Source organism: Phoenix dactylifera, chromosome 7 (genome assembly GCF_051530095.1).
Source record: "Phoenix dactylifera cultivar Ajwa chromosome 7, Ajwa_hap1_PhDact_Kaust_v1.1, whole genome shotgun sequence".
Taxonomy (NCBI): domain Eukaryota; kingdom Viridiplantae; phylum Streptophyta; class Magnoliopsida; order Arecales; family Arecaceae; genus Phoenix; species Phoenix dactylifera.
Window position 1 is genome coordinate 1445374 of NC_143196.1, and position 24782 is coordinate 1470155.

General features: G+C 40.1%; 3 protein-coding genes, 1 long non-coding RNA gene and 1 other non-coding gene across 9 annotated transcripts; 1 reads left to right on the plus strand and 4 right to left on the minus strand.

Annotated features, from left to right (window-relative positions):
- Window positions 1-156: 156 nt before the first annotated feature.
- Window positions 157-2469, minus strand: LOC103707626 (putative inactive poly [ADP-ribose] polymerase SRO3). 3 transcript variants are annotated; one of them, XM_088700893.2, is made up of 5 exons: window positions 2061-2289; window positions 1406-1954; window positions 1071-1312; window positions 844-980; window positions 157-412 (listed from the first exon to the last, which is right to left on the minus strand). In XM_088700893.2, the coding sequence occupies exons 1-5, from the start codon at window positions 2147-2149 to the stop codon at window positions 314-316; spliced, it is 1116 nt and encodes a 371-aa protein (XP_088557019.2). In that variant the 5' UTR covers window positions 2150-2289; the 3' UTR covers window positions 157-313. The 3 variants fall into 3 exon arrangements, with proteins under 3 accessions (XP_088557019.2, XP_008790406.4, XP_008790405.4); XM_008792184.6 differs by having other exon boundaries at window positions 844-908; window positions 1406-2469; XM_008792183.6 differs by having other exon boundaries at window positions 1406-2468.
- A 4372-nt stretch (window positions 2470-6841) lies between these two features.
- Window positions 6842-6915, plus strand: TRNAT-AGU (transfer RNA threonine (anticodon AGU)). Its single transcript has one exon. It is a non-coding gene; the product is annotated as a tRNA-Thr (tRNA).
- Window positions 6916-7806: 891 nt separating this feature from the next.
- LOC148702841 (tubulin alpha-4 chain-like) lies at window positions 7807-10388 on the minus strand. Of its 2 annotated transcripts, none has more exons than XM_088700897.2 (2): window positions 10209-10388; window positions 7807-8407 (listed from the first exon to the last, which is right to left on the minus strand). In XM_088700897.2, the coding sequence occupies exons 1-2, from the start codon at window positions 10285-10287 to the stop codon at window positions 7941-7943; spliced, it is 546 nt and encodes a 181-aa protein (XP_088557023.2). In that variant the 5' UTR covers window positions 10288-10388; the 3' UTR covers window positions 7807-7940. The 2 variants fall into 2 exon arrangements, with proteins under 2 accessions (XP_088557023.2, XP_088557022.2); XM_088700896.2 differs by having other exon boundaries at window positions 7807-8404; window positions 10206-10388.
- On the minus strand, window positions 7807-12582 carry LOC103707625 (tubulin alpha chain-like). 2 transcript variants are annotated; one of them, XM_088700895.2, is made up of 4 exons: window positions 12379-12563; window positions 10939-11173; window positions 10480-10850; window positions 7807-10388 (listed from the first exon to the last, which is right to left on the minus strand). In XM_088700895.2, exons 2-4 carry the CDS (start codon window positions 11159-11161, stop codon window positions 10362-10364), a joined length of 621 nt encoding a protein of 206 aa, XP_088557021.1. In that variant the 5' UTR covers window positions 11162-11173; window positions 12379-12563; the 3' UTR covers window positions 7807-10361. The 2 variants fall into 2 exon arrangements, with proteins under 2 accessions (XP_088557021.1, XP_088557020.2); XM_088700894.2 differs by having other exon boundaries at window positions 10250-10388; window positions 10939-11196; window positions 12379-12582.
- Window positions 12583-14519: 1937 nt separating this feature from the next.
- Window positions 14520-21058, minus strand: LOC120111131 (uncharacterized). Its single transcript, XR_005512276.2, has 2 exons — window positions 20644-21058; window positions 14520-14766 (listed from the first exon to the last, which is right to left on the minus strand). It is a non-coding gene; the product is annotated as an uncharacterized LOC120111131 (long non-coding RNA).
- Window positions 21059-24782: the final 3724 nt, after the last annotated feature.

Consider the following 24782-nt stretch of genomic DNA (forward strand, 5'->3'; position numbering starts at 1 on the left):
TGATCTTTTTGGCTAACAAGTTGGGCTCTATTCCACAATGAAAAACAGATTATTTTTGAATCATACTCCTGCCTAATGGATGATCGACCAGCCAAGCGGTGGAATATTGTTTTTTGAAAATTGAGGCATGAAATGCCAGTCATTAAACAGATCAGATAGTTGAAAATATCTCGATCAAAAATCCAATTTGCTATTCTTCAGTTTGGTATCTCATTACAGTTAAATTTCTCTTTAGCAGAGAACCAACAACAACATTCCACAAGATGATGCCCACATACCTTTGAAAAACACAGAGCAAGACTGACACACATTTTCAGTATTCTCGAATCCTTCTGATTGTGGAAGCCAGTATCTTGTCACCAACGATAGACCTCAGGTGTTTAATGAAGGTGTCTTTGCTCATCTTTCCTGCCTGAATGTAAGGAAAAAATATGTTTCAGTTATGACAGTCTGATCCTATTTTTGATAACAGTCTGGAACATCATTTCGTAGTACAGTTCTGTATAACGAAGATGATTAAACAAACTTATGGGAAAAGGTCATTTGATAAAGTTTTCAGCATTGCTAATTTTTTTCTTCGTTGTCTTTTTTTTTTCTCTGCATATCTTGCAAGAACCCAAACCTTTTTAAATTTTATTGATAAATTTCCTATCAACTTGGTTAAAGTATATTAAAAATTATATAATTGATCAACTCTTTAATCCTAGAACAAGCAAATTTAAATCATCAAGAGCGAACAACAAATCATATATCCAAACCAAGCAAAGCAATGAACCACGCAAATGATTAAGACAATAATGGAACCAAGATACGCTGCAAAGGAAGCTTCTTGTTGGAAATTACCTTGTAATGATTATAGAAGATCTCCATTTCTTGTTTTCTCGAGGATGGAAGAGATCCTGCCATCTCTGCAAATAGTTTTGGGAAGGACAAACTTGTTAAACAAGGTTTCTTTGATGGACTCATCATTCTCTGTGGATCTGATCAATCATAAACTCCATGAGTTTCCAACAGTCATAACAAAGAGAGAGCCAGTAAACAGGGGAGAAAAAAGAAGGATAATTAAATACCTTGAGAACGCATCAAGGATTTGAAACTCACAACATACTCAGGAAGTATGTGAGAATTCATGTGAGTACTCCACACAATATACCATTTCGGGTTGGCGAGATCGTCGACACCGCTGTCAAACTCCTCACCGCTAGGATGGAACTGGAGGGAGCCTGCCTCAACCTTCTCAGACTTTCCCATGATTGCCCGGCATAGCATGATGTGCCTCTCGCCATTGTCATCCTCCTCAGACAGCAAAGAGCTTGAAGCGTTTCAAAAGATGACCTCCATGATTAGAAGCCATCGAACCGAGTTACAAAAAACATTAGAAGCATGAAACTGAGAAGTAGGATACCTTGTGTATGGGGAATGTGGTGGAGAGAGGTGGATGCCAACACCATAAGCACCAGAACCAAAGACTTGGTTGTTAGGCTGTCCGAAACCATGAGAGATGACGGCGGCCGTGTCCCTCGCCGACGTTGCATACCATCCAAATTTCACATTTCCGTCGCCCCGATTGGCCTTCGTCATCTGTATCCGCATCTGAAAAGCTTTCAATCTCGAATTCCCCCAGGGGCCGGAATGCGAGCATTTGTGGATGGAAGTGATGACCGCATCTGGAGCAAATTTCCTCATCCCATCAAGAAACAACTTCTCCACGAGCTTGCGATACCTATCACCATCTCCCAGCAGCTCGGCTCCCGGCCATCTTGGCCTGTCTAAACTCGCGGTCGCGGAGGTCCCAGGACTCTCATCAGAGTGCTCTGCGATGGGCTCGAATTCATCCCTCTTCCTCTTAAGAGAGTTGTTACAATCCGATGGCGCTATCGAAGAGCCCTTGTCGATTCTTACTTCAATCTCCAGCTTCGGACAGGGTGCGTTCCTCTGCTCATCAACGACCATTCTTGGAAAAAAGCATTGTCCATTGACATCAATCCAGGCAATCGGATTCGAACCTCCCGTCGCCAAATCAATCTGAGTCAACCGCAGGAAGTCAAAAATATACGTACCGCAATGAACAGAAACCTCTAAAATGGCCTTTCCGGCGATGAAACCAGCCCTCAATATATCGAACACTTGGCGGGGGAAGTCGGTCCATGAGCCGTCACGGAAGCAGAGGAACCTAGAGGGAGCCCCGCTCTTCCTGAAGTTCTTGAAATCTTGGATCAAACCATTGGAGGAGCAGGAATCGGAAGAAAAACTAGATCTTTGGAACGAGGATGCATCGATTGGGCAATTCTCGACGCCGCGAGGGGAGCTTCTCTTGGTTGGGAACGAGGCGAGCTCGTTCCCTTTGGAATCGACGATTCTGGCCGTGAAGTCCATCGGCACAAAACAAGGGAGGGAGAAGAGGACGAAGAAACTGAAAGTAAACGGCTATTAGAAGAACATCGAAGGGTTCGAATTTTACCGCCGATCTCTCCTCTATTTATATACCCTTCGGGGCGGTGTTGAAGTCGGTCATACGGGTTAGCACAAGAGCCATGGATTTTATGAAAACTACACTTTTGCCATTATAGTATCGTACGAATGTACGATACAAATTGGACCCTACCAACATTAATTGCTTCTTGGATGCTAAGCCATCATGAACGGCCCTTAGGGCCTAGCTTCATCGTGAGGCTATAGACTAAGAAAAACTAGCAGGAATATAATATTTCATACAAGTTCTTACCCTCATTTTTTTTGAGTTGAAACAAATAATTAATTAATTGAGTGAAAAATAAAAAATAAATTCATTAGTATATTTATTGAATATTATGATGCAATATTACTAATTAAAGCAAATATAGCCTTACTTCTTGCCTTCTCAAAAGCAAATATATTACTAATTGATATATCATCTGCTTATTAAGAAATAGATTTGAACGTGTCAATTAACTTATTACTTTCATATCATAAGCTAAGCTATGAAGTGGGTGGATGAGGATATTTGGGTCCTTCTAGGTGCATGCGAATGTTTTGGTTTGGCACGTCAAGGGTAGAAAAGTCATTTTAAAGTATCGATGAACCGACTTTGGGCTGGGAGTTTCTTGGGCCGGGAGTTTTGCGGCGGCACGGGAGCTGTGACTTGGGGGTTAAGCAAACGTACGTAGCGGGAATCGGCGGAAAGAGCGGCCACGCCTCTTCAGCTTATTTTGTAAGCGGTTGCAACTGGACGTACGTGCGGCTTTTGCTTTGGCGCAAAGAAAGGAACGAGGGAAAGATTCAGCGGGTGATGTTTCGGTCCTATATTCGTGCGTGTGGTTTGACCTCCACCTTGTTTACCTTATGACCCCTTCTATTTATAGTTATTTTTTCTTCTTTTGGTGGACAGCAAGTATTCTCCCCAAATGGAGTTTCTTCTTTTGGTGGACATGCAGCTAGTATTATCCCCCAAATGAAGGGACTTTGTTCTCTTTCTAGGATCCCTCGTTCACTTATGAGTTAAATGCCTCATAGACTAACATCTGGTGTTATAATTACAACAATTCATATTTAAAGATATTGGCTCTAGCTTAAGAAAATCTCAATCAAGATATGTCGCACAATATCCTGAGATTTATCGGTTGGTACCTAATAATAAAAATGGAGAACTATTATATGGAGTACCAATGAGTGATTCATGCATGTGGTATCTGGGTTAAGAAGTGTGAGGATTCCTACAGAGTTATATATTAGATAGATTTGGGATATTTATATAAGATCAAATAATTTAAATAATGCTTTATGGATAGCATTTTTGAAGTAGGTTTATGATCGTTACAAATAGTATCAAAAAGGACCCAAATCATGACCCATGTAGACTAGAGGATGCTGCAACCTGTTGGAATAACTATAATTTAATTTTGGTATTTGTGATGGAATTTGAACTGATTTGGATCTTAGCTTGGTAAGAACGTCAGAGGCTTAAATAGGGGAGTATATGAAGATCGGTATGAATGTATGTTTAGTCCCGTATCAGATATATATTTGGTAGATCTTGAGTAGTTAATACAGAGCTAAAGAACTTAAATAATTTATTTTGACAAGTATTTTTGGGTGACGTCCCAGCTTGTTATAAGATAAAAATTGTGGATCACGCAGAGATTGAAGCTTTATTTGGAAAAAAAAGGGTAAGGATTCAGCATGTTAAAAACTAAACTCATATCTACATGAATGTTAAATGTAATTGACAAATTCGAAGCAGTTGCACTATTTCGATGTATGTTATATTGCATCATCTTATCAATTACTTATATATATGTCCTTGAGGTTTAGGAAGAGATTTGAACAGCAACAACTAATACTTAAAATATAATTTCTACATATTAGTTTTTATATATTAAATTATCTTAATAAATCCTGATAAATAATTAATGAATGGTCGCAAAATTCATATTCAAAATTCATACAAGTTAAGAAAGTTGTCTACTTGTTTGAAAAATTGAATATGTCAGTAATTTATTGTTTTTGGTTTGCTTTGGTTTGCTTTTGTTTTCTTTTTTTTTCCCTACTGGGTCTTGTTTGGCTTTTGTATCTTTCATTCTCTCAACTCCTCTTCACCCCCTCCCCCCTTCAAATAGAAAGTCTCTAAATTAACGGAATATTTCTTAAATAAAACTCAACCACCCTAGAAAGGCAAAAAGTTGCTCAAGAGACACGGGCCTGCGCATCTAAGGACGGAACAATATATCTCAAATGATGTGCCCAAATTATGTGAAGCGGACCCAATTGTATATTTGTATCTCTCATGTGATCCACTTGATATGGTCCAGGCTCTCATGGACGGTGATGCACTTGATATTTCTATGAGGCATATCAATTGAACCCGATAATCATCTGAAAATTATTCAATTGCCTATGAGGTAAAACCCTCATCTTGGCACAGCTAATATATGATACTTAACTGGATTCTCAGCAGCTCACGACCCATAATGTCCTAATGGGCCCTATATTAACAAAAATTAGCCTCTCAATTGATATTGATGCGGAGAGTTTTCAACGATTTGACATTGGGTACACCGATGTGGGCAATTTTGGAGTTTTCCGAGCCGTTGGGCAGCAATTAAAATCTATTAGCTGCGCACTCATAATCTTGACAATGGTTATGCTAGCTCAGTCATAATCCTACGATTGGCGCAATTGCCGCAGTCTGCATCACATGGATGACCGTTACTATGCAGTTGTAGGGCAATGGGTCGTTACTGAGCTGTTATTACATACCCCACCAATTCTAGTAATGGACTAGTAGCGAACATCAACCCCTTCTTGTATATATATATATATAGAGAGAGAGAGAGAGAGAGAGAGAGAAAGCTGGAGAACCGACAAGTATGTCATTTTCTACCTTAACCAATCTTCAGATACACATTGTCTCTCTTTCACTTCTAATATTTTTCTAAAATCTGACTAACTTAACCCCTGGAAAGTCCCATGTCGAAAATTTTTCGGTAAGTGGACTTTATTTTAGGTTGACTTTACACCCTCGAGATACTATTCAAAGCATCACTAACCACCCACAACGTAAGATTTCACACCTCGGAGCAGAACCCGCTTTAGCTCAGGGCAAAGTTGATCTTCATCGGCCTTGAATTCTAAAGATATATTAACTAGGTCCCATAAATCATCATTTTACAGCCTCGATCAATATGATGACTTCGACAGCCAATATGATCCAAGTTGAGATCTTCTTTTTCTTTTTAATTAGGAAAATTTTGCGCCACCAACCCCATCTGGTTTCAAGTAATTTAAGCATGACAAAATATGACATCACTTTCACAAATTATTAGGTCCAACCGACAGTAGTTCCAAAGTCTGGCTTCCAACTTGCACAGCGGCCAAAAAGAAGCATAACCAACCTCCAAAAATCACACAAGACAGTAAATATAACAACCTTGTAAGCAAATTCCATGCCATCGCATTTGCTATATATGTTAAAGAAACATGCCAATAAATTAATAGCAATCTAATTGACAAATTATGCACTGTATCAAATGTGTCTGGCTTGTAAGCACAAACACTAGCAATATTTTGAAACAAGTGGCCATCAATAATAATAATAATAGCAGTAGCAGCAACGGTAATAGTAGTTGTATTTTTGTAATGGGTGCAAAATCAATTCATGCTCCCTAAAACAAAATGCCATCAAATTGAATAATAAGCTAAATAGTAGATCATGTAGAGCATCAAATATAAAAACTTCCTAAGCAGAAATGACGGCAAACAAAGATAAGAGGGAAAGGTTTCAGACTTTTGACCATTCTTATAATAGCTGAACCTCATTTGGGACAACCATATGGCTTAGCTTCTACCTACTAAACCCCACCTTCCGCTACCTTCAACCCAAGGCAAAACACATATCATCCTACTTGCAACCAAATGAACCTAGAGGGCTAGTCCACCCTAGCATGTTCAAAAAACTAGATTTTGAGCTTTGGCCATTTCCTTTCCTCTAAAAAAAACAAGGTTTATGAAGTCAATAGTATATTTAATAAATTATATAAACTTATGCTTCATAATGAAATGTTCATTTTTCCTGAATAATTTTTTGAATTAGTTAAATATTAATTTAAGCTCGAATATGATTTAATTCAAGTTTGAACCAAGCTTCCATGAAACTTAATAAGCTTGATACAAGCTTGAAATAATTTCAACTCAATTTAAGATAATAAGTTGATTAATTAGACTCGTGTTTGATAAGTTCAAATTTGACTCAGCCAAATAAAAAATAAATCAAGCTTCATTTTTTAAGGTGATGTTACAAGAGTCAAGCTATGGACCCGTTACATAGTACAACCTGTTAAAGATCTCGTCAGCAAAAGTTCGTCCAGCTTTCGTAGCTCAGTTGGTTAGAGCACCCGTTTAGTAAGCGGGAGGTCTTGAGTTCGACTCTCAACGAAAGCAATCACTCGACCGTTGACTCCAAATAATACTTTAGGGTAGCATTTTTTTTTTTTCTTTTTGTCTCTAGTTTTTATTCAGAGCTTGTATATAAGCACTAGGATGCCTAGGTTTTATGAGGTTATAGTTACATGTTAGCGACCATAACGCCTCCAAATAATACTTGGTAGTTTGGTTCGAGAACAGACATTAGCTTTCTTATGGAGCCTCCCCTTTCTCAGCGGATTGAAAAATAAATCGATACACAGCAGCAACTTATTGTCCAGAGGCAATGGCCACCACAAACGATGCCAAGGCTCGTAGCGTTGCAACTTCCAGCTATTGCCCATGAAGCACGGAAATGCTATTGATTCAACTTACACGAAAGAATGGAGGCAGAGGTAAACACCAAGTATCACTACAAACATCTTGCAAAACAAATGGTTAACAAAAGTCCAGCTCATCGCTGCTCTTAGACTAGTTATATTTGTTTGTTGGATCTAGGCAACCGGCAACTAAGACATTGTCCGTCACTGATTGCATGGGGAGGAAGGAGATAACAAGAACCAAGTTGGTGGTATCCGGAAAGGGGCTTCACATTCATGCCCAGTTCCTTGTTGGAGTCTGATGACCTTGTGTATGAATTAAGGGAAGGGCGGCTACTAAACGTTAAAGCAGCCGGCTCCCTCCTCCTTTGCTTTTTTTGGAGAGGAAAAGAGAATCGCAGCCGGCCCGCCATGGGAAGCTACTCACCGAAGGAAAAGAGCAACTCGTCCTTGCTTTTGAACAAGTGGTTTTTCTCTTTTCCTTTCCTAATTGCTAGGTGTTCCGCCAAATGGACAATGTTAAAAAAAAAAAAAACCTACTACTTACCAGCATTAGCCAGTATGAAACAAAAAATGTCAAACCAAGAAATTGATATCCGCAACTGTTACACTAATATCATTCGCGCGACAAGCTGGAAATCATTTAATATCCGAAGGCACAGACTTTAATTTTCAGCACAAAAAAGGAACATAGCCAGAAGACATGCTACCAGAACATAGCCTTTAATACTCATCGCCTTCATCACCATCCTCATCCTCAGCACCAACCTCTTCGTAATCCTTCTCCAATGCAGCAAGATCCTCGCGAGCCTCAGAGAACTCTCCCTCCTCCAAGCCCTCACCAACATACCAGTGCACAAATGCACGCTTTGCATACATGAGATCGAACTTGTGATCAATGCGAGAGAATACTTCAGCAACACTGGTGGAGTTGGAGATCATGCACACTGCGCTCTGCACTTTTGCAAGATCGCCGCCAGGAACCACAGTGGGTGGCTGATGGTTGATACCACATTTGAAGCTAGTAGGGCACCAGTCAACAAACTGGATGGTGCGCTTTGTCTCGATTGTGGCAACTGCGGCATTCACATCCTTGGGCACAACATCGCCACGGTACATGAGGCAGCAAGCCATGCACTGGCCATGGCGTGGGTCGCACTTGGCAATCATGGAAGAAGGCTCAAAGGTGTAATATTCGAGCCCAATACGAATTGGGCCCAATATTTTAGAAGCCCAGTAGATGAACATTTGGGCTAGAACACTAAATGGGCCAACTTAAGCCCATGCTCGATTGGTCATTTGAGGGCTACCACTTCATGTTGCAGGTTGAGGTGACAGGCCCCAGCTGGCCAGTAGGAAGAAGGCCACTTTATATCTCAAGCTGAACTGACGGGCCCAGCCGGCTAGGGGAAAAAGGCTAGCTGTAGAGGAGAAGGTGCCATCTCTCCCGAGGTCACCGTTTAAAGAAGTTTATTTAAACTCCTCATTTTAAACTCAGATTACTATATCTTCTCTTCTTCCTCAGCCCCTCTGGAGTACTAAACCAAAGGAGCTGAACCCTAAACCTGGGAGCTAAAGGGAAAGAACCCTGAAACTCTGAAGGCTTAAAAGAGAGGATTGATGAATATTACAGCCAGCTGGAGACAAGGCAAGACTTTGCTTCTTATGTTAAATCAGTTAAAAAAAGAAGTTGTTGGCCTTGCGGCCAACTGAAACAAGGTAGAAACCTTGTTCACCCAGTTATTAGGTCAAACCAAGGGAAAGAGGCACCTGTGGCTGTCAATGTACTTCGACCACAGGCGCCACCGGCCCTCGATGTTAGTCACCTCGGGGGTCGGGAACCTGTGCCAAGGACACCCCTCTCCACTGTTTCAGTGGGGAAACCGGGGAAAAGAGTGAAACTATGGCAGAGCGGGAAAAAGGGTGAATATTTTATTTATGCCCAAGCCCAACAGCAGAACTAGGCCAAGCCCAACTAGGCTCGGCCCAGACCCAAATTGTGGGACTGGGCCCGGCCTGGTTGAAGAGCTGGGCCGAGCCCATTTAGGCCTAGCTCGGGTCCAATGGCCCATCTGGGCCTAGCCAATTGGACCCGGCGTGCGGGCACCTACTGCACCGTAGGCCCGGCCGCGGTTGCTCTAGGGCACCAGACGCGGCCGCAGGGCCGCTAGACCCTGGCCGAACCCCACATCTTCTCTGGTGAGGAGGTGGTGGCACCACCACAAAAGGAGAATGAAAAAGAAAAATAAAAATAAAGAAAAATAAAGAAAAAGGGGGAGAAACTTACAGGACCTTGAGCTTTATCCTCAGATGATGGTCCTCCTCTGCCGTGATTGGAGTAGGTAAGGTAGGTCCCTGGAGGCTAAACCCTCCAGAGGAAGACCACCGTCCGAGGATGAAGCTCAAAGTCCGATAAGTTCCTCCCCCTTTTTTTTCTTCATTATTTTTCTTCATTTTTCTTTTTCTTTTTCCTTCTCCTTCTTCTGTGGTGGCGCCACCACCTCCTCACTAGAGAAGAGGTGGGGCTCGGCCAAGGCCTGGCGGTCCTGCGGCTGCATCTGGTGCCCTAGGACAACTGCGGTCGGGCCTGCAGTTCAGTACTCCAGAGGAGCTGAAAAAGAAGAGAGGGTACAGTAATCTGGGTTTAAAATAACCTCCCTTAAACAGTGAAGGTGACACCTTCTCCTTCCTTAGTGAACGGGAGACCTACAGCTGGCCTTTTCCTCCTGGCCAGCTAGGCCCGTCACTTCAGCTTGAAGCATAAGATGGCAATCTCTTCTTCTTCATGAATGGGGGCCAACAGCTGGCCTTCTCGCTACTGGCCAACAGGGACCGTTACCTCAACCTGCAATATGAGGTGATATCCCTCAAATGGGCTGCTAACCATAGGCCCAAGTTGGCTCATTTAGTGTCCTAACCCAAATACTCATCTACTGAGCCTCTAAAATACTCAGCCCAATTTGTATTGGGCTCAAATATTACAAGAGGCACGATTAGTGATCCCAGCGACGGAGAGCTGCTCATGGTAGGCCTTCTTAGCAGAGATGACAGGAGCATAGGAAGAAAACATGAAGTAAATCCTTGGGTAAGGAACCAGATTGGTCTGGAACTCTGTGACATCAACATTCAGGGCACCATCAAACCTCAAGAGGCAGTCAGAGAAGAAATCACCTGCAGAGTGCAAAAGGCTTCCTTTAGAAAACTGTCACCCAGGAAAGCACCAAAGCTTAAGAACTCAGATGTTAGTATAACACTTGCACACCTGAGAGACCAGGCGATTGAGGTTGGTGTAGATGGGACGTTCAATGTCAAAAGAGCGCCTGCAGATGTCATAGATGGCCTCATTGTCAAGGAGAACAGCAACATCAGTGTGCTCGAGGAGGGACTGGGTTGACAGAACACTGTTGTATGGATCAACAACAGAGGGGGAGACCTGGGGCGAGGGGTACACAGTGAACCCAAGCTTTGACTTCTTGCCATAGTCAACAGACAAGCGTTCGAGGAGAAGAGAGCCAAGGCCCGAGCCAGTCCCTCCACCAACAGCATTGAAGACAAGGAAGCCTTGGAGGCCGGTGCAGTTGTCAGCTAGCTTCCGAATGCGATCAAGGCAGAGATCGACAATCTCCTTGCCAACTGCAGGAATGCAAGCAAGATGATCAGGAAATAACAGACACAAAAAGAAAAAGAATAAGAGGCTAGAATTTTGAGAATGGAGAATTACTGGTGTAGCGGCCACGGGCAAAGTTATTAGCAGCATCTTCTTTGCCATTAATGAGCTGTTGCAGGTGGAAGAACTGGCGGAATGTTCGGGTCCTCACCTCATCAATCACAGTAGGCTCAAGATCAACAAACGCAGCATGGGGAACGTGCTTTCCGGCACCAGTCTCACTGAAGAAGGTGTTGAATGCATCATCACCTCCACCAACAGTCCTGTCACCTGGCATTTGTCCATCAGGCTGCAAAAGAGAAAAAAATAACTCTAATGAAGGTCGTTCAGCGAACGCAACTGGAGCTAGATTCAACCCCAAACCCTGAAGCTTAGAGGTCAGCTGGTGTCAAAGAAGGCACAAGCAAAAACACAAATATAACAATAATTATAATAAAGAACAAGACTAAATAACAGTTAATATATTCTGAAGATCTAAAGAAAGTTAATAGTTATAAAGACCAAGACTAAAAATCATGAAACTGAGGTTTTAAATCCAATCCATTGCCACCTAGTTAATTGTTATAAAATTACGTAGACTAATTTATGCAAGGAATACCTAGTCCAAGATGACCATTAAAAGAAATAAAGAAGACAAGCTGCATCAGATACCTAGAAAATCTATCAAAATCAATATTTCTGAAGAAAAACAAACTAGTAAGCGATGCCATATGTAGCACATTCAAGAACAGAGCAGATGCAAGAAGGCTGAGGAAAAAGATCTGAGCCAAGATCAAACTTTCAAACAATGAACAACCCTAGCTCCATCTATCCAACAGATGAAAACCCGAACCGCTTACAAAAATAAACATAATCTGATCTCAGCCATATAACATTACAGCATAAGCCGTATACCTATCTTAACTCAATTCTCAATAAACAACAGATCCGCACAAAACAAAAAAACAGATAAGAACAGGAGGAGACGGATCCATCCAAATAGAAGAGGCAATAACAGTAACAAAATGGAGATCGGCATGTTCTAATGTACTGATACACCAAGGCATGTTTGAAAGGAAAAAAAGAAATCGAAAATTACATACCAATCTCTAGATCTCAAAAACATCCAACCATCAAAAGAGCTACAAAGCAGAGATCTGTCGACCTACGAACAGATAATCCACTTTCAAAAGAAAGTTTCTTAGAAAATCGAGTAATCTCTGGATCTAAAAGACATATCGCCAGATCTAACCATCAGGTTGATCAGGAAGCACAGATCTACAAATCCGCGAGCAAAATCATCGACTTCTAACATGACATTAAGCATTTTACAAGGATCCACCATTTCTAGATCCAAAAAACATATATCTGGCGTAAAAAAAATGATAGAAATAAACGAGAAAACGATCAATAAACGACATCGAAATGAACAGATAGATTAGGTAAAAAAATGGGGAAAACTATCAGAGAATCGCAATGACTACAGATCTGAGGAAAGAGATGAAGAGATCGGACCTGGATTCCGTGCTCGAGGCAGTAAAGTTCCCAGCAGGCATTGCCGACCTGGATCCCGGCCTGGCCAATGTGGATCGAGATGCCTCATATTCGAATTCCTTCAAACTCTCTAGAAGAGGAAGAGAAGGGAGAAACGAAAGGCCGGCTGGCGTCCATGAAGACGCCTTCGATGCCTCTCTCCCTTCGCCCTCGCGGCCTTTTTATAGGGGAGGATTCTATTTCTCTTAAGACCAACTTTTTGACCTCCCACTGACCGTATAACGTTTCGCCTGAAACGATTTGTGCGTCCCGTTATTTATTGGTCTTACCGCGGTGTGGTTACCGCCGTGGACGGGCGGCTGCCAGCGGAGAACCAACTACCAAGGGCAAGACACGGGAGGCTAACTGCCGCGGTAATCCTAATGATGGGGAGCGGTCCATATGCCGCGCGCTTGCGATTTCGATTTCAAACTGGTTGCGTTTTTCGGAAATGCCACGGCGTTCTTTAGAACCGCATCACCTTTCGACCGTTTGATGTGAATCGGAAGAACAACTTTGGACCACTTCAGTGGGAAGGTTCTTGTGATCACAAGTTTATCACGTTGGTCGGGCCGAACTGGCTCGGGTTAGGAATATCGAACCGTTCTGACTCCGGCTGGAGTATAAAATAAGAATTAAAAAAAAAAAAAGTGTTTTGCAAAGAGATGCATGCAAATATTAATTTTAGAAAAATACTTATACAAAATTTGATATTTAAATGCAAAAAAATTATATAAAAAAAATGTTGGATAGAAAGTTGTCGCCTGTGGGGAGACCCATAAATGATAAGTATGTCGTCTAAAATTCAACCCTTTTTAATATTAAAGGGAAAAAAATTAAAAGAAAAAAAAAAAGAAATGGATGCCAAGCCAACTTTGCTGTAGTTGTTTCCTTGATTAAATAAATTACTGAAAAAAATAAACCAATCGGAAACAACGAAGGTCCAAAACTTCTAAATATATGATTCAAAGGTAGCACAATTTGAGCCAAATACATTATATAAAAAAAAATACAGAGTATAAATGATGAAAGATACTATAAGATACTTATAGATCTAGTCAAATGATCGAAGAAGCAGTGTTACTTACATTTTATAAAAAAAGAAAAAAAAACTATACTCTCTCTCTCTCTCTCTCTCTCTCTCTCTCTCTCTCTCTCTCTCTCTCTCTCTCTCTCTCTATATATATATATATATATATATATATATATATATATATATATATATATATATATATATATATAACTTTAAGATATTAAGAACTCAATACAATGAATTACAACAATTTTTTATAGAAAGCTTCAATAACCAATTTTTTATTATATATTAAACAATAAATTTTAATGATGACTAATACATCAATGTTATGACTAATGCTTCTGCCTTAAATTTTTTCAGAGGGAGGGAAGAAGGAATGGACATTTTGGCTCTTAAAAATGAATGCTCTGATGGAGAAACTAGTGGGAGAAGCCGATGTTCTCTCCAGTTGCTTGACATCATTGAGGTCCGAGGCAATGCGGGGTTGAGCTTTCTTTCTTTTTTTATACATATATCCTCATAAGCCCTTAAGCACTGGGCCTTGTATTATGCAGCTGGAAAAGCAAAACCCCTAACCTTGACGGCATAACAGAGGGAGCTAGGCTTCTTGTATAATGCCTATCAAAATGATGCAAATACGTAATTAAGCTTGTGCTAGTATGATCATACACCCTTCGATTTCATTCTCATGAGTCACAGCTTAAAACAAGCAAGAGCACACACATTCCATGAAGTAAATCTAAGCCAAATGAGAGTGATCAGATGATTGACTGGATTCCGATTGGATGGAAACCATTTGGGGCCTCATGTCAGATCCATAACCTTCATTAGGACAAATATCCCATGCATGCCACCATGCTACATCCACCCCTACAAGCTGACCACCAATTACTCACATAGCTGTGCTTCCCAGTTTCCATATCTAGAATTCAGTCCTGCCACAGCCATCAATGTCACTTGTTGCACCATGAGGGTGAATAAATAGCCAACGAGCAGAATTATATTTGCTATAATGTTCATGACAACTTTGTCGCATAAATAACCAAGACAAGCAGGATTCCAAATTCAGAACCCATCATGGCCGAAATCAGCACCAATCAGCATAGCTTAAACTGCTGTTATTTTCGATAATAAAGAAAATTTTCAGCAACATGGTCTCAGAGGTTCATCAAGCATCACTACACCATGAGCGGCAATCATTCTGATTAATGAATGAGTGTTCACACATGCATGGCGCAATTACATCAACATCATATCACATCCTGCAACCACATGCAGTAATAGCAACCACCGGGACCTTACAGCTAGGCGAAAGAGAGACCTCAGATTCAACACTGCAAACAGAACTCCCAAGGTTTTAGAAGATCATTACATAATAATAATTTTACTGATTACTGATGCAAATTTTCCTTGCAGACTAGCCTAATGGCTGAATTGACCAGTTCACCTGATCAAGGCCATTACCAGTAGTAGCATAGGAAACAGAATTCAAGGAAAAGGATTGTCCATATTCTTTTCTCTAAAATAGCAGCACGAATTTATTCAGTAATTCTATTGTTTGGAGAAACTTAACCTTGGCAGCAAAACAACATTATAACCCTGAAGTGTACCTCATGATATATGATGGGGACTTATCATTAACTTCTCAACATGATTAAAGGAAAGGCAAACTAGATTTGCTCTAACACCAAATTGGTCCATGCTTGTGAGGAAGACATCAAGAGGTTCAACAACATAGCGAAGTTACAACAAAAAGATTAAAGATTCTTACATTTCTTTGTCCTTGGAAAAAAATAGATATCATTCATCAAAAAAAGGGGCCCTTTAAATGGTAGGCATCTAAATAATAATATAAATAGAGATAAGATCATAAGGGATCACAACAAGAGAAGATTCAATGTTAATAAAGCTGTATTTGTTTGAAACCATAAGAAAATTCTTTCACCCTTATCTCTGCCTCTGATAATTCACATTTTCAAGCTCATCCCTCTGCAGTATAAGAGCCTAGTTATATATAACTTTCTCACCATCTTGCTCTTTATTAGCATTCACTTCCTAACACTTTCAAGAGCAAAGCCTCCTAAAATGCTAAGACATCATTGTCCACAAGACAAGCATGACTGGTGATGCCACATCTGGTGCAGACTTCAGTAGACTTAATGAAAATCGACATTCCTAATGAGTCTCTAAAATGAGCCATCAAGGTCAAAAATATCTTCCTTGAAGAAATCTGGCTCAAATTGTTCAATGATCTATCCAGCTGTTCATAAAGACATTGAGGGATCTGGATTAGTTTTAGCCTATCGATGCAACAAGCCTTCAGTTCCTTGTCTTCTATAACCAAAAAAAGGATACTTTTCCTCAACTTTCACAGAACCACCTCCAAAGGCACTCCAGCCTACCCAGATTTTCATTGAAAATAATCATCCCTCATTTCGCTCCTTTCAACTTTTAGGTCATTAAATTCTGGATCAAAAGGTTATATGAGATATGTCACATTGATGCACATGACAGTTTTTAGCAAGGAGAGACCATTTTTTGCCCACTTGTTTGAGAGAAATTCTTCCGTATTGTATAAGTTCAGCAATTAAACTAGTAGCATTTATAAGGAGCTACAGAGCTTATCACAAACTCAACCCATGCATGCACATAAGCATAAGCTTGAACTTAGACTCAAGGCAACATCTGTCTTACCCAAAAAAAGGACAAGCAGACTCCTCAAACAAAAAGAGATGATAATATGCATTACAATTAATTCAAAGATCCCTTTCCAAATATCTCAGTTAGTAAAAACATCACATCAGAATCTAAAATCTCAAATTTCCTGCAGATAACATTTTTCAAAGAAGATTACAAGCTAGGCCCACTCAAACGCCGCTGACCAAGACTGAAGAACAAAAATCGCAATCTCTAACTGCATATGACTTCTAGACAGATCCCAGCACGTCAAATTTATCACTGTTCTACACCTGTTACTGAAATGATGAAACCTCACGAGAAACTCCTCATGGATTCATTTCCATTCTCCACTCCCGCAGGGATACAGAAAACAGGATAGATGATAAAAAAAGTTGAATTAGAGAATTATGGCAATCAACAATTTCAAATAAATAGTCTTTATTCTCTTGTAAAAAGGGGTAATTCGGGTGAATGATGGAAAACTGCAGTGTTCGCAATATTTCATGCACTGGCAAATTGTGTATCATACATGTAAATCTCTTAGACAAATGATTTGAAAAGATTAGCTTTAAGCAAGCAAAAAATTTCAAAGTGACGTGGAACTACTTGAGTGGAGTCCAATACCTTCTCCAACAATTAAAACAAAGAATTTTAGTCGTATGCAAGATGCAAGCAATTGATCTCAAAACCAAATTTACCATTCTCCTCCAGCTACACCCAAGATGGTACTGAAAACCTCACCAACAAGAAGAAAAAGGAGTTATGAAAGAACAAACTTCCTGACATGGGCCTTGACTAGCTACAAAGATCCCATAGGAATTTCTGATTCGAAACAATAACTTCATTGAGCAGAAGCAACTAACCATGAGATCACCACAAATTTTAGGAAAGCAAGGTTTTGCCATTGTATATCCTTAACTTGCAAGCTTTATTTGGTTTACAACGGTTCAGCTTTACAAACCAGAGTATGATCCATCAAAGTTTGAGAATGGTTCATGACCTACTTCAACCTGACATCAACCCTCCATTGGCATTGATTTCCTGGTCAAGGCAAACTTAGGGAATAACAGGGGCTTGCCATGAAACATGGAAAGCCAACATGCTTGCAAAGAAGGAACAAAGAATAATCATCCATGATTTCCCTGAACTTGGAAAAGATTGCATACACAACAAGAGGAAACATTTTGCAAAAAAGTGAAGTGTTTTCCAAGGCATAAGTACAAGCTGAAAAACCAAGTTACAGCATTATCCCAATGTCAATTAATTATCTAGTTTCCACAAAAATTCAAGCATCTTAATCCAGCATTAGTGACAAATGGAGAAGATCATTGACATGATATATTAGTGGAGTATGGTAATTTTTCCTGATGCCCTCAGAAGGTTTATATGCAACATCTGAACTATTATGTATCACAAAGAAAAAATACATGACTTTTCCCAAACCAATCTCCTTTCTTATTTTGACTCTCTGTTTTAGATTTTCATTAATAGAAAGAAAATTTCACAAGTTAATCTGCTGAAACCAAAATATGACTAGCTTTACATTCAAAAAGTCAACCAATGCATTCTCAACTAGAAAATGCCACTTGTACTCCCTGGTTCTGTTTAGGATCATATGTAGGTACCTTCCTATCAAAAGTTACCAACCAACCAAAAATAAAAGTTGTAAAGGTCATTTCTACCCGCCCTTTCTTGTAAGGATGAAAGTAGCATGGAGGAAGAAAATGAAAAAATAAACCTAAATAAAGGAATTTCATCCTGAGAGAGACTATAGTATAGTGTTTTCCTAAAAACGAAAATGAGCACCATCATATATCTAGAGGTTAAATCTTTACCAAGCAGCTAGACAAACTCAACCCCCTTCAAATTCCAGGCACACCATAGAGACCTTCAAGAACTCTGTGTCTATACTTATACGCAGCAAGAGATTTACAAAAGCAACCAGTTGTTCCAAGACAACTAGCGTAAAAGAACCATATGAAGCCGCTTGAGCTCTTTAAAGTAGAAACCAGATGGCTATAAATACACAAAAAGATCCTCCCATGCCACCAAATTGTGAGTCCCCTGAACCACCACACTCTCCCCAAAGAATTCACATATAAGATCTCCAAGTGATTCATCAATAAACTAAAATTTTAAAAGAACATATGGGAGTAACAGCAAGGGTAGGCTGAACCAAAAGAAGGATACCCACCACCAAATACTACTCCTTTTTTCAAGAGGTTAACTCTTTCTCTATCCAGTTCTCCATCCACTTCTTAGGCTTTTGCTTATACAAGGTGGCATCCAGAGTTACTGTCCACCAACATTATCTTGCTATTTCTTTTAAAGACATAAGGCAATTGAACACCCCATCTTCCAACTGAACACACAATGAGGCCTGAGTATTTCTATTTTGCACAAGATTGACACAAAGCGGAGCAATACAAGCATATGGTATATCTTGCATAATAAAAGAATAGTTTGCAAAGGGTGATTTTATCATTGACAAATACAATTAAGAAATAGGTTTATAGAGGTGAAGAATAAAAACAAACCGTTGCTCTAGCACCATGTTGAACATCTACTCCATCACTGGCAAGAAGACTAAGATAAGCAAAAGGGGATTCTAATGCCAAGTCCTTACATGCCACTAGAAAAGCCTGAAAAGGTCCAATACTTAAGTTGAGAATGTCTTGAGTTTACAAGCCCCAATTATTATAGGACACTAGTTCAAGTCTAAATCGACTTACTCTATTATATATGATTTAGTATTCTAGAGATCGGGTAAAATGGAGGATAGGGTTTGTGAAAAAATCTTGTACTCTATAATCTCCAGTTTTCTATAGTGAAATTTTTGTATCGTCTCTGCCCGTGGATGTAGGTCAATAGAACGAACAATATCAATATTCTATGCTCTGGTTCTTTTCTCTTTTTTTTCTTGTTGTTTCATTATTCTTCCTGCCTGACGCAACACAAGCCCAAAGGAAGCAAAAGAACCATCCAATTGACCTTTGCACTAAAAATCTGAACTCCACTCCAGCCATAATATGATGGAAAAGCTATTAATCAAGTTCAACATATGCCATTACAAAGTTAATTTTAATGAAGACCGCAAATTCCCCTAGCTAATGCATGAATCTTAGACATGCCAAAACGAAGTGGGGAAGTAAATGATAATCAAATCACCACACATTCTTGCCACATGATAATCATAAAAAATTAATCATCTAAGCTGCTAAAACTCACATTCATTAGTTGGAGCAATATATTATCATGCATATCAAAGGGATCCATAAAAAAGAAAGAGCGGCTAGTTCTGATGATAAGCATTAAGGATCAGATAAAGCTCCAATGTGGATCCATTTGTGATCTCCTAAGAGATGGTCAACTAGTATCAAGGCCAGCAAATCAGTATCAAAATTATTTACCAATGCCTGAGTATTAATGATGCTGCCAGTAACATTTGTCAACGAGAATGTTCATGAGGAGAAAAAAATATCACCAGGGGGAGAATATGACCAATTTGGACAAAACGTACGGAAGGAATTTTGGCTAAAAAAACAAAGAAGAGAATCTTTTAGTTATTAAAACAACAAAGAAGGATTTGATGCTACAACAATGCCAAACTGGTACCCCAAAAATAAAAAGTCAAGAACAACAATCTGCACAAATATATATATATATATATTACAAAATTTTGAGTATTCCATAATGCTGCCACAAATATTAGTCAGTGAGAATGATAAAGACATGGGAAAAGAAATCAGTCTGAGTAGAATTATACTAGTCTGGACAAAAAATCTGAAAAAGTTGTTTAAAAAAAATCAAAGGAAGAGAATCTTTTATCGAGGAAAACAACAAAGAAAGAATTGATGCTACAGTGATGCTAAACAGTAAAAATCACGTCAAACAACAGTTTCAACAATAATTCTCATGACGAAGATGAGAATCCTAAAATTTTCATAATCCATGTAGAAAGATGTTACGAATTGTACCACTTTATTAGTGAATTTGAATAAACAACTTAACTGACTTTGACAAACAAGCATTTCCGGAACGGAGAGGGCGAGTTCGAAAAAAGAAAAAGAAATCTCAGGCAAATTCAGAACTCAAACTAACAACATCCAGTCATATCTAGGAAAAACATCAAAGCCCAAGCCAAGATTTACTAAAAAAGCCAAAACCAATCCTATACTACCATAATTAGCAAACAATTAAGCCCACAAAAGAATTAAACAACACCCATAAATATCACCAAATAAAACCCATTCGATCACTGATACAGATCCACCATGATAAGTCAATAACCAAAAAATCGCAGCGCAAAAAGATTTCCAAATTTCCAACCCAAAACCCTCCACATGAAATGCGAACTAAACGTTATATAATTTAAAAACTACTAAAGAACAGAAAAAACGCGTATGTTCGGCAAGAATTACATAATATATATCAAGGAAGAAATTTGGAGTTAAAGAAAGAAAAGAAAAAGAAAGGGCGAGAACGCGATGCATCATCATGGACCGTTAGATCCCGTGTATATTTATATATACCGCGCGATGGTACACCAAGCTTCGGTGTGTCGTTGTCTCTTCCCCAATGGACGCCGCGCGTGGTTCCTCCGTCCGGAATGCCTGGCTCCATCCTGTGTGCCTTCCTTCTACCGCTACACCATGTCCGGCGCCCCTACATTGACCGAAATGCCCGCCGGGGCTCGCGACGACGGGCCGGAGGGGCGGGAGAAGTTTGGTCGCTGGGGGGAGCGGAGGCGGGGGCCATCGGAGAGGAGAGGAAAGGAGAACAAGAGGGGAGAGATCTCCTTCTCTAGCTACAAAGAGGGGAAAAGGGCCGTGGGATGGGGTTTTATAGTATTGAGAGACGGATTTTTTTTTACTTTTTTTGATCCTTTTAAGACAAATGTAATGTTACTAATGTAGCCTCTTGCGGCTTAAAACGGTCCTATCGTGTGGGGCTTCGTTTTCGTCGTGGGGCTGCTTGTGAACTTTTGGCACGTTAGGCCGGTCAGATGCCCCTTTCAAACTCCTGTGTGGGTTCGGTCGGCTTCCTCGCTACAGAGGCATTCCTTTTCTTGCCCTGGCTCTCTCTTTCTTCCTCTCTTCTCTCGTCTCTCTTCTCTCTTCTCTCTTCTCTTGCAAGTACAAGATTTGAATTTTGAGGTACACCAAACTAGCTGTTTGCCTACTAGAGATATGCTGAGCGGACGAAGGATGAATCTTCCGCCGACGTATGATGCAGGCCATGTTAAAGAGTTAGTAGCTCATATCCCCTTTCAGTGCCATTGGACCGGGTGGGTGTAGGGGCTCCTTAATGGCCCTCATATGTTCCTTCCATTGGCTCCTCTCATATTCGAAGAACTGCCCCATAAGAGCTTCTACCAGATATCTGGCCATCAGGATAGCTTACTTGGCTAGCTGGCTAGGAATAACCGTATTTTCAAGAGGAGCAGTCAGTTACCTAGATTCATGATGGATACAGAAGTCATTCACTCATCCTCTTCCGGAGAGTTTTTGATAGTTTGGGACACTTAGAACTCCTTTTCAGCTCCTGCAGTGATTAAGATGATCATCTTTTAGGAGCCTCCATCCCCAAGTTTCTTTAAGGTTAATTTTGACGGCAGCGTGTCTGATGACGGTAGTAGGGATGGAGTCGAATTTGTTATCACAGGCCCCAATTAGCGTCTCGTTGTTGTGGAGGGAGTCGGATCTACGACATCTTTATCTTTAGAGCGGAACTAAGGGCGATTTGGGCAGGAATCGGTTATGTGAGATTTTGTCTATAGGCGGACCTCATCCATTTGGAGGGCGACTCCGCCACCGTCATTAGTTAGATCCGTAGACAGACTCTGGAGGTGTACGCCAAAGAGTGCACCACTTTCAGGGCAAGCCATGCATACTGCAAGACGAACAAAGCTACGGACTAAGTTGCTTTCTTTATAGCTGACTACTCCGATGATGTGCTGTGGATTATCGGTGCCGCCTTGCACTTATACCAAACATGTGATTTGTCTATTTTAGCAAAAACAAGACACACCCATGCTCCCCATGACACCTATGCCAAGCCAGCATGTGGGAATCACATGGATTGGAGCTTTCTTATTGGTGAAAGGGTGCAAAATAAGTAATTTAATTTTTAGGTACTTAGTGTATTAAGTATGTTTGAGCGGGGATAACAATGCTTAACCGTTTAATTTATTTAACTTATTTTAACTCATTGCAGATTAGGTTAGATTATCTGTAAAATCAAATGGTTAAATTTGGATCTAAATTTTTGACATGTCTAATGAATAGATTGGATTCGAATTGGCAGATTTTTGATCCATCATCTATCCAACCTGACCCGATTGCCACCTCATGTTTGAGTAATGTTGCAGCTCGTATCTGGTGCCAAGAAAAAGTCCTGTTAACTGATGCACCGTGTGCCAAGAGAGAATACATCAGTACCATTCGGCCCCGTCCTTGTTAAAGGAGCCAATTTTGGTGATATGTGAATTCGTAGCACACGCCTCTGGACACTGCATATAACATGCTTCTCCTTTGAAGCTTTGTATGCTTTGCATGGTCGTTAAAGTGAATGGGGCTAAACGAACACTGGAGTCTGTAATCAAAAAAAAAAACAAACAAACAAAAAGGGGGAGAGAGAAAAAAAAAGGGCCGAAAGAGGATCCAAGAGTCACATGGGCTTTAAAAAGTGATGCTCTTTAACTAATGGAGGCATGCAACTGGTAAAGGATCTTGGATGTACGGCCAATAATCAGCCAAAAAGTGCTGCATTCCAAACTCCATGCGAGCAAGGAGAACAAAAGCATTGTCCTTCATTAGATATTTCCAAATATTTACTTATTTATTTTGGCTAAATATATATATATATTTTTTTTGCAAGAATATCCTTCTAAATATCGAATTTAGCATGAATATTTTTTTTTTTGCTAGACCGAGTGATCTATACAACACGTGTACGCAGGGGCGGCCCAATACATTTGGGGGCCTAAGGCGAATCCAATGAATGAGGCCTTTTTTTTAATAATAATTTTTTTTAATAAATATAAAATATTAAAAAAATGATATGAAAATGGATAGTTATCAAGTACACTATTTCAACAAAGGTACATGAATCTAACAAAGATAGGCCAGAAATCTTTTTAATTTAATATTATTTTTGAATGGAAATGCAGAAAAGTAATTATCCTAAAAGAAGGGCCATAAAACTGATTAAATAACTGAGATAATACTTGGCAATTTTGTTTATCATGTCAAGCAAGAGCGGAATAGGAAAAGGTCATCCCATGGCACTTCATGGTCAAGGTAAAGAAAAGAATTTGTCCAGGAGCTTCTCTATAAGAGAAAGTAGGGGCATTATGGAAAATTGACTCCATCTAATTAATAAAAGTCCCATCCCTCCATCTCCCCTTCAAGTGAGTACCCAAGCAGCAACCGCAACATCACAGCACAGCAGCCATTCAACCCCCTCCCTCCTTCTCTCTCTACCACCCAAGAGGGGAGAAGAAACCGAGAGGAGAAAATTAAAAGAATCTCCACCCTCCAAGAAGTCCATTTCCAATCCCCCTTTCTTCCTGATGGCCCAGCTGGATCAGGAGTAATGTGAGGGAAGGAAAACCAAGACCAAAACCAAACAAGAGAAGGGATGAAAGGTAAGAGTGGCTTCAGGCGTGTATCAAGCCAACCAAATCCCTCCTCTCTCTCTCTCTCTCTCCATCCAAAACAAAACTACCATCCCCAACTTCCTAAATTTCCCCTCTGCAGGCCAAGAAACTCTCCACCTCCCTTCCATCAAGGGGGAAGACTCGTAGCCAGCTCATCCCGTTTTATATGGGGCCTTTGCTTCCTTTTGGTCACGGTCCCTCCCTCCCTCCCTCCCTCTCTCTCTCTCTCTCTCTCTCTCTCCACCTTCCGGGGGCCTTCCGTTGGCCCGGGGCCTTAGGCGACCGCCTCAGTCGCCTAAGACTCGGCCCGGCCCTGCGTGTACGGATGCACCCAATAAAATCGAAAAATAAAATATCACGGAGCTCCCGAGGCAGCTCCCCGTCCCCTGCCCATAGGGTACTAGTGGCATGGTTAGCCACATACGTGGCCACCCAATTTGCAGCCCCATTGACTTCTCTAAATACATGCTTCGCCTGTACCACCCCTTCGTCCCTCACCATCCACCATGAATATTCTTTCAAAAATTATATTTGCATGTATACTCTCTAAAACACTTGTTTTGCTATTTTATCTTTTTTATCTTTATTTTTGCATATGGACCCATGCCATCTAATGTCGTTAAAAAATTAATGCTTTTAACTTAAAATAACTAAAATACCCTTAATTGGTAGATGGGGATGATCACAAAAGAGGATAAAAAAGTAATTTTATAATTTTATTTTATTTTTAAATAAAAAATAGAGTTTTAATTAACAATGTTAGAAGAATCATTATATTAGGAGCATTTGTGCAAAAACAGTGTTTTATAAGGATACAGTAATAAATATATATTTAAGAGAGTATTTACGCAAATTTAAAATTTTTAAAGGAAATTAATGTAAAAAATTCTTTTATAAATATTTACAATATGTTGGATTATCAATATATTTCGTTAGAATTTGGAAAACACTTGTTCATGAAAAATCCTGGAAAAACATTGCAGCTCTACCTAGTAGAGTGGAACATCCTAA

Bases quoted from the DNA above. Each gene is read 5' to 3' on its own strand.
- LOC103707626 (XM_008792183.6), bottom strand. From the start codon at position 2,376: ATGGACTTCACGGCCAGAATCGTCGATTCCAAAGGGAACGAGCTCGCC. The intron at 981-1,070 runs GTATTTAATTAT...ATGATTGATCAG, and splicing joins ATCCTTGATGCGTTCTCAAG to ATCCACAGAGAATGATGAGT. The intron at 413-843 runs GTAATTTCCAAC...CCTTACATTCAG, and splicing joins TCTTCTATAATCATTACAAG to GCAGGAAAGATGAGCAAAGA.
- LOC148702841 (XM_088700897.2), bottom strand. From the start codon at position 10,287: ATGTTTTCTTCCTATGCTCCTGTCATCTCTGCTAAGAAGGCCTACCAT. The intron at 8,408-10,208 runs GTGCCTCTTGTA...GGCTCGAATATT, and splicing joins CGTCGCTGGGATCACTAATC to ACACCTTTGAGCCTTCTTCC.
- LOC103707625 (XM_088700894.2), bottom strand. From the start codon at position 12,466: ATGAGGCATCTCGATCCACATTGGCCAGGCCGGGATCCAGGTCGGCAA. The intron at 11,197-12,378 runs GTCCGATCTCTT...GACCTTCATTAG, and splicing joins GCCTCGAGCACGGAATCCAG to AGTTATTTTTTTCTCTTTTG. The intron at 10,389-10,479 runs GTGTGCAAGTGT...TGCACTCTGCAG, and splicing joins TCAATCGCCTGGTCTCTCAG to GTGATTTCTTCTCTGACTGC.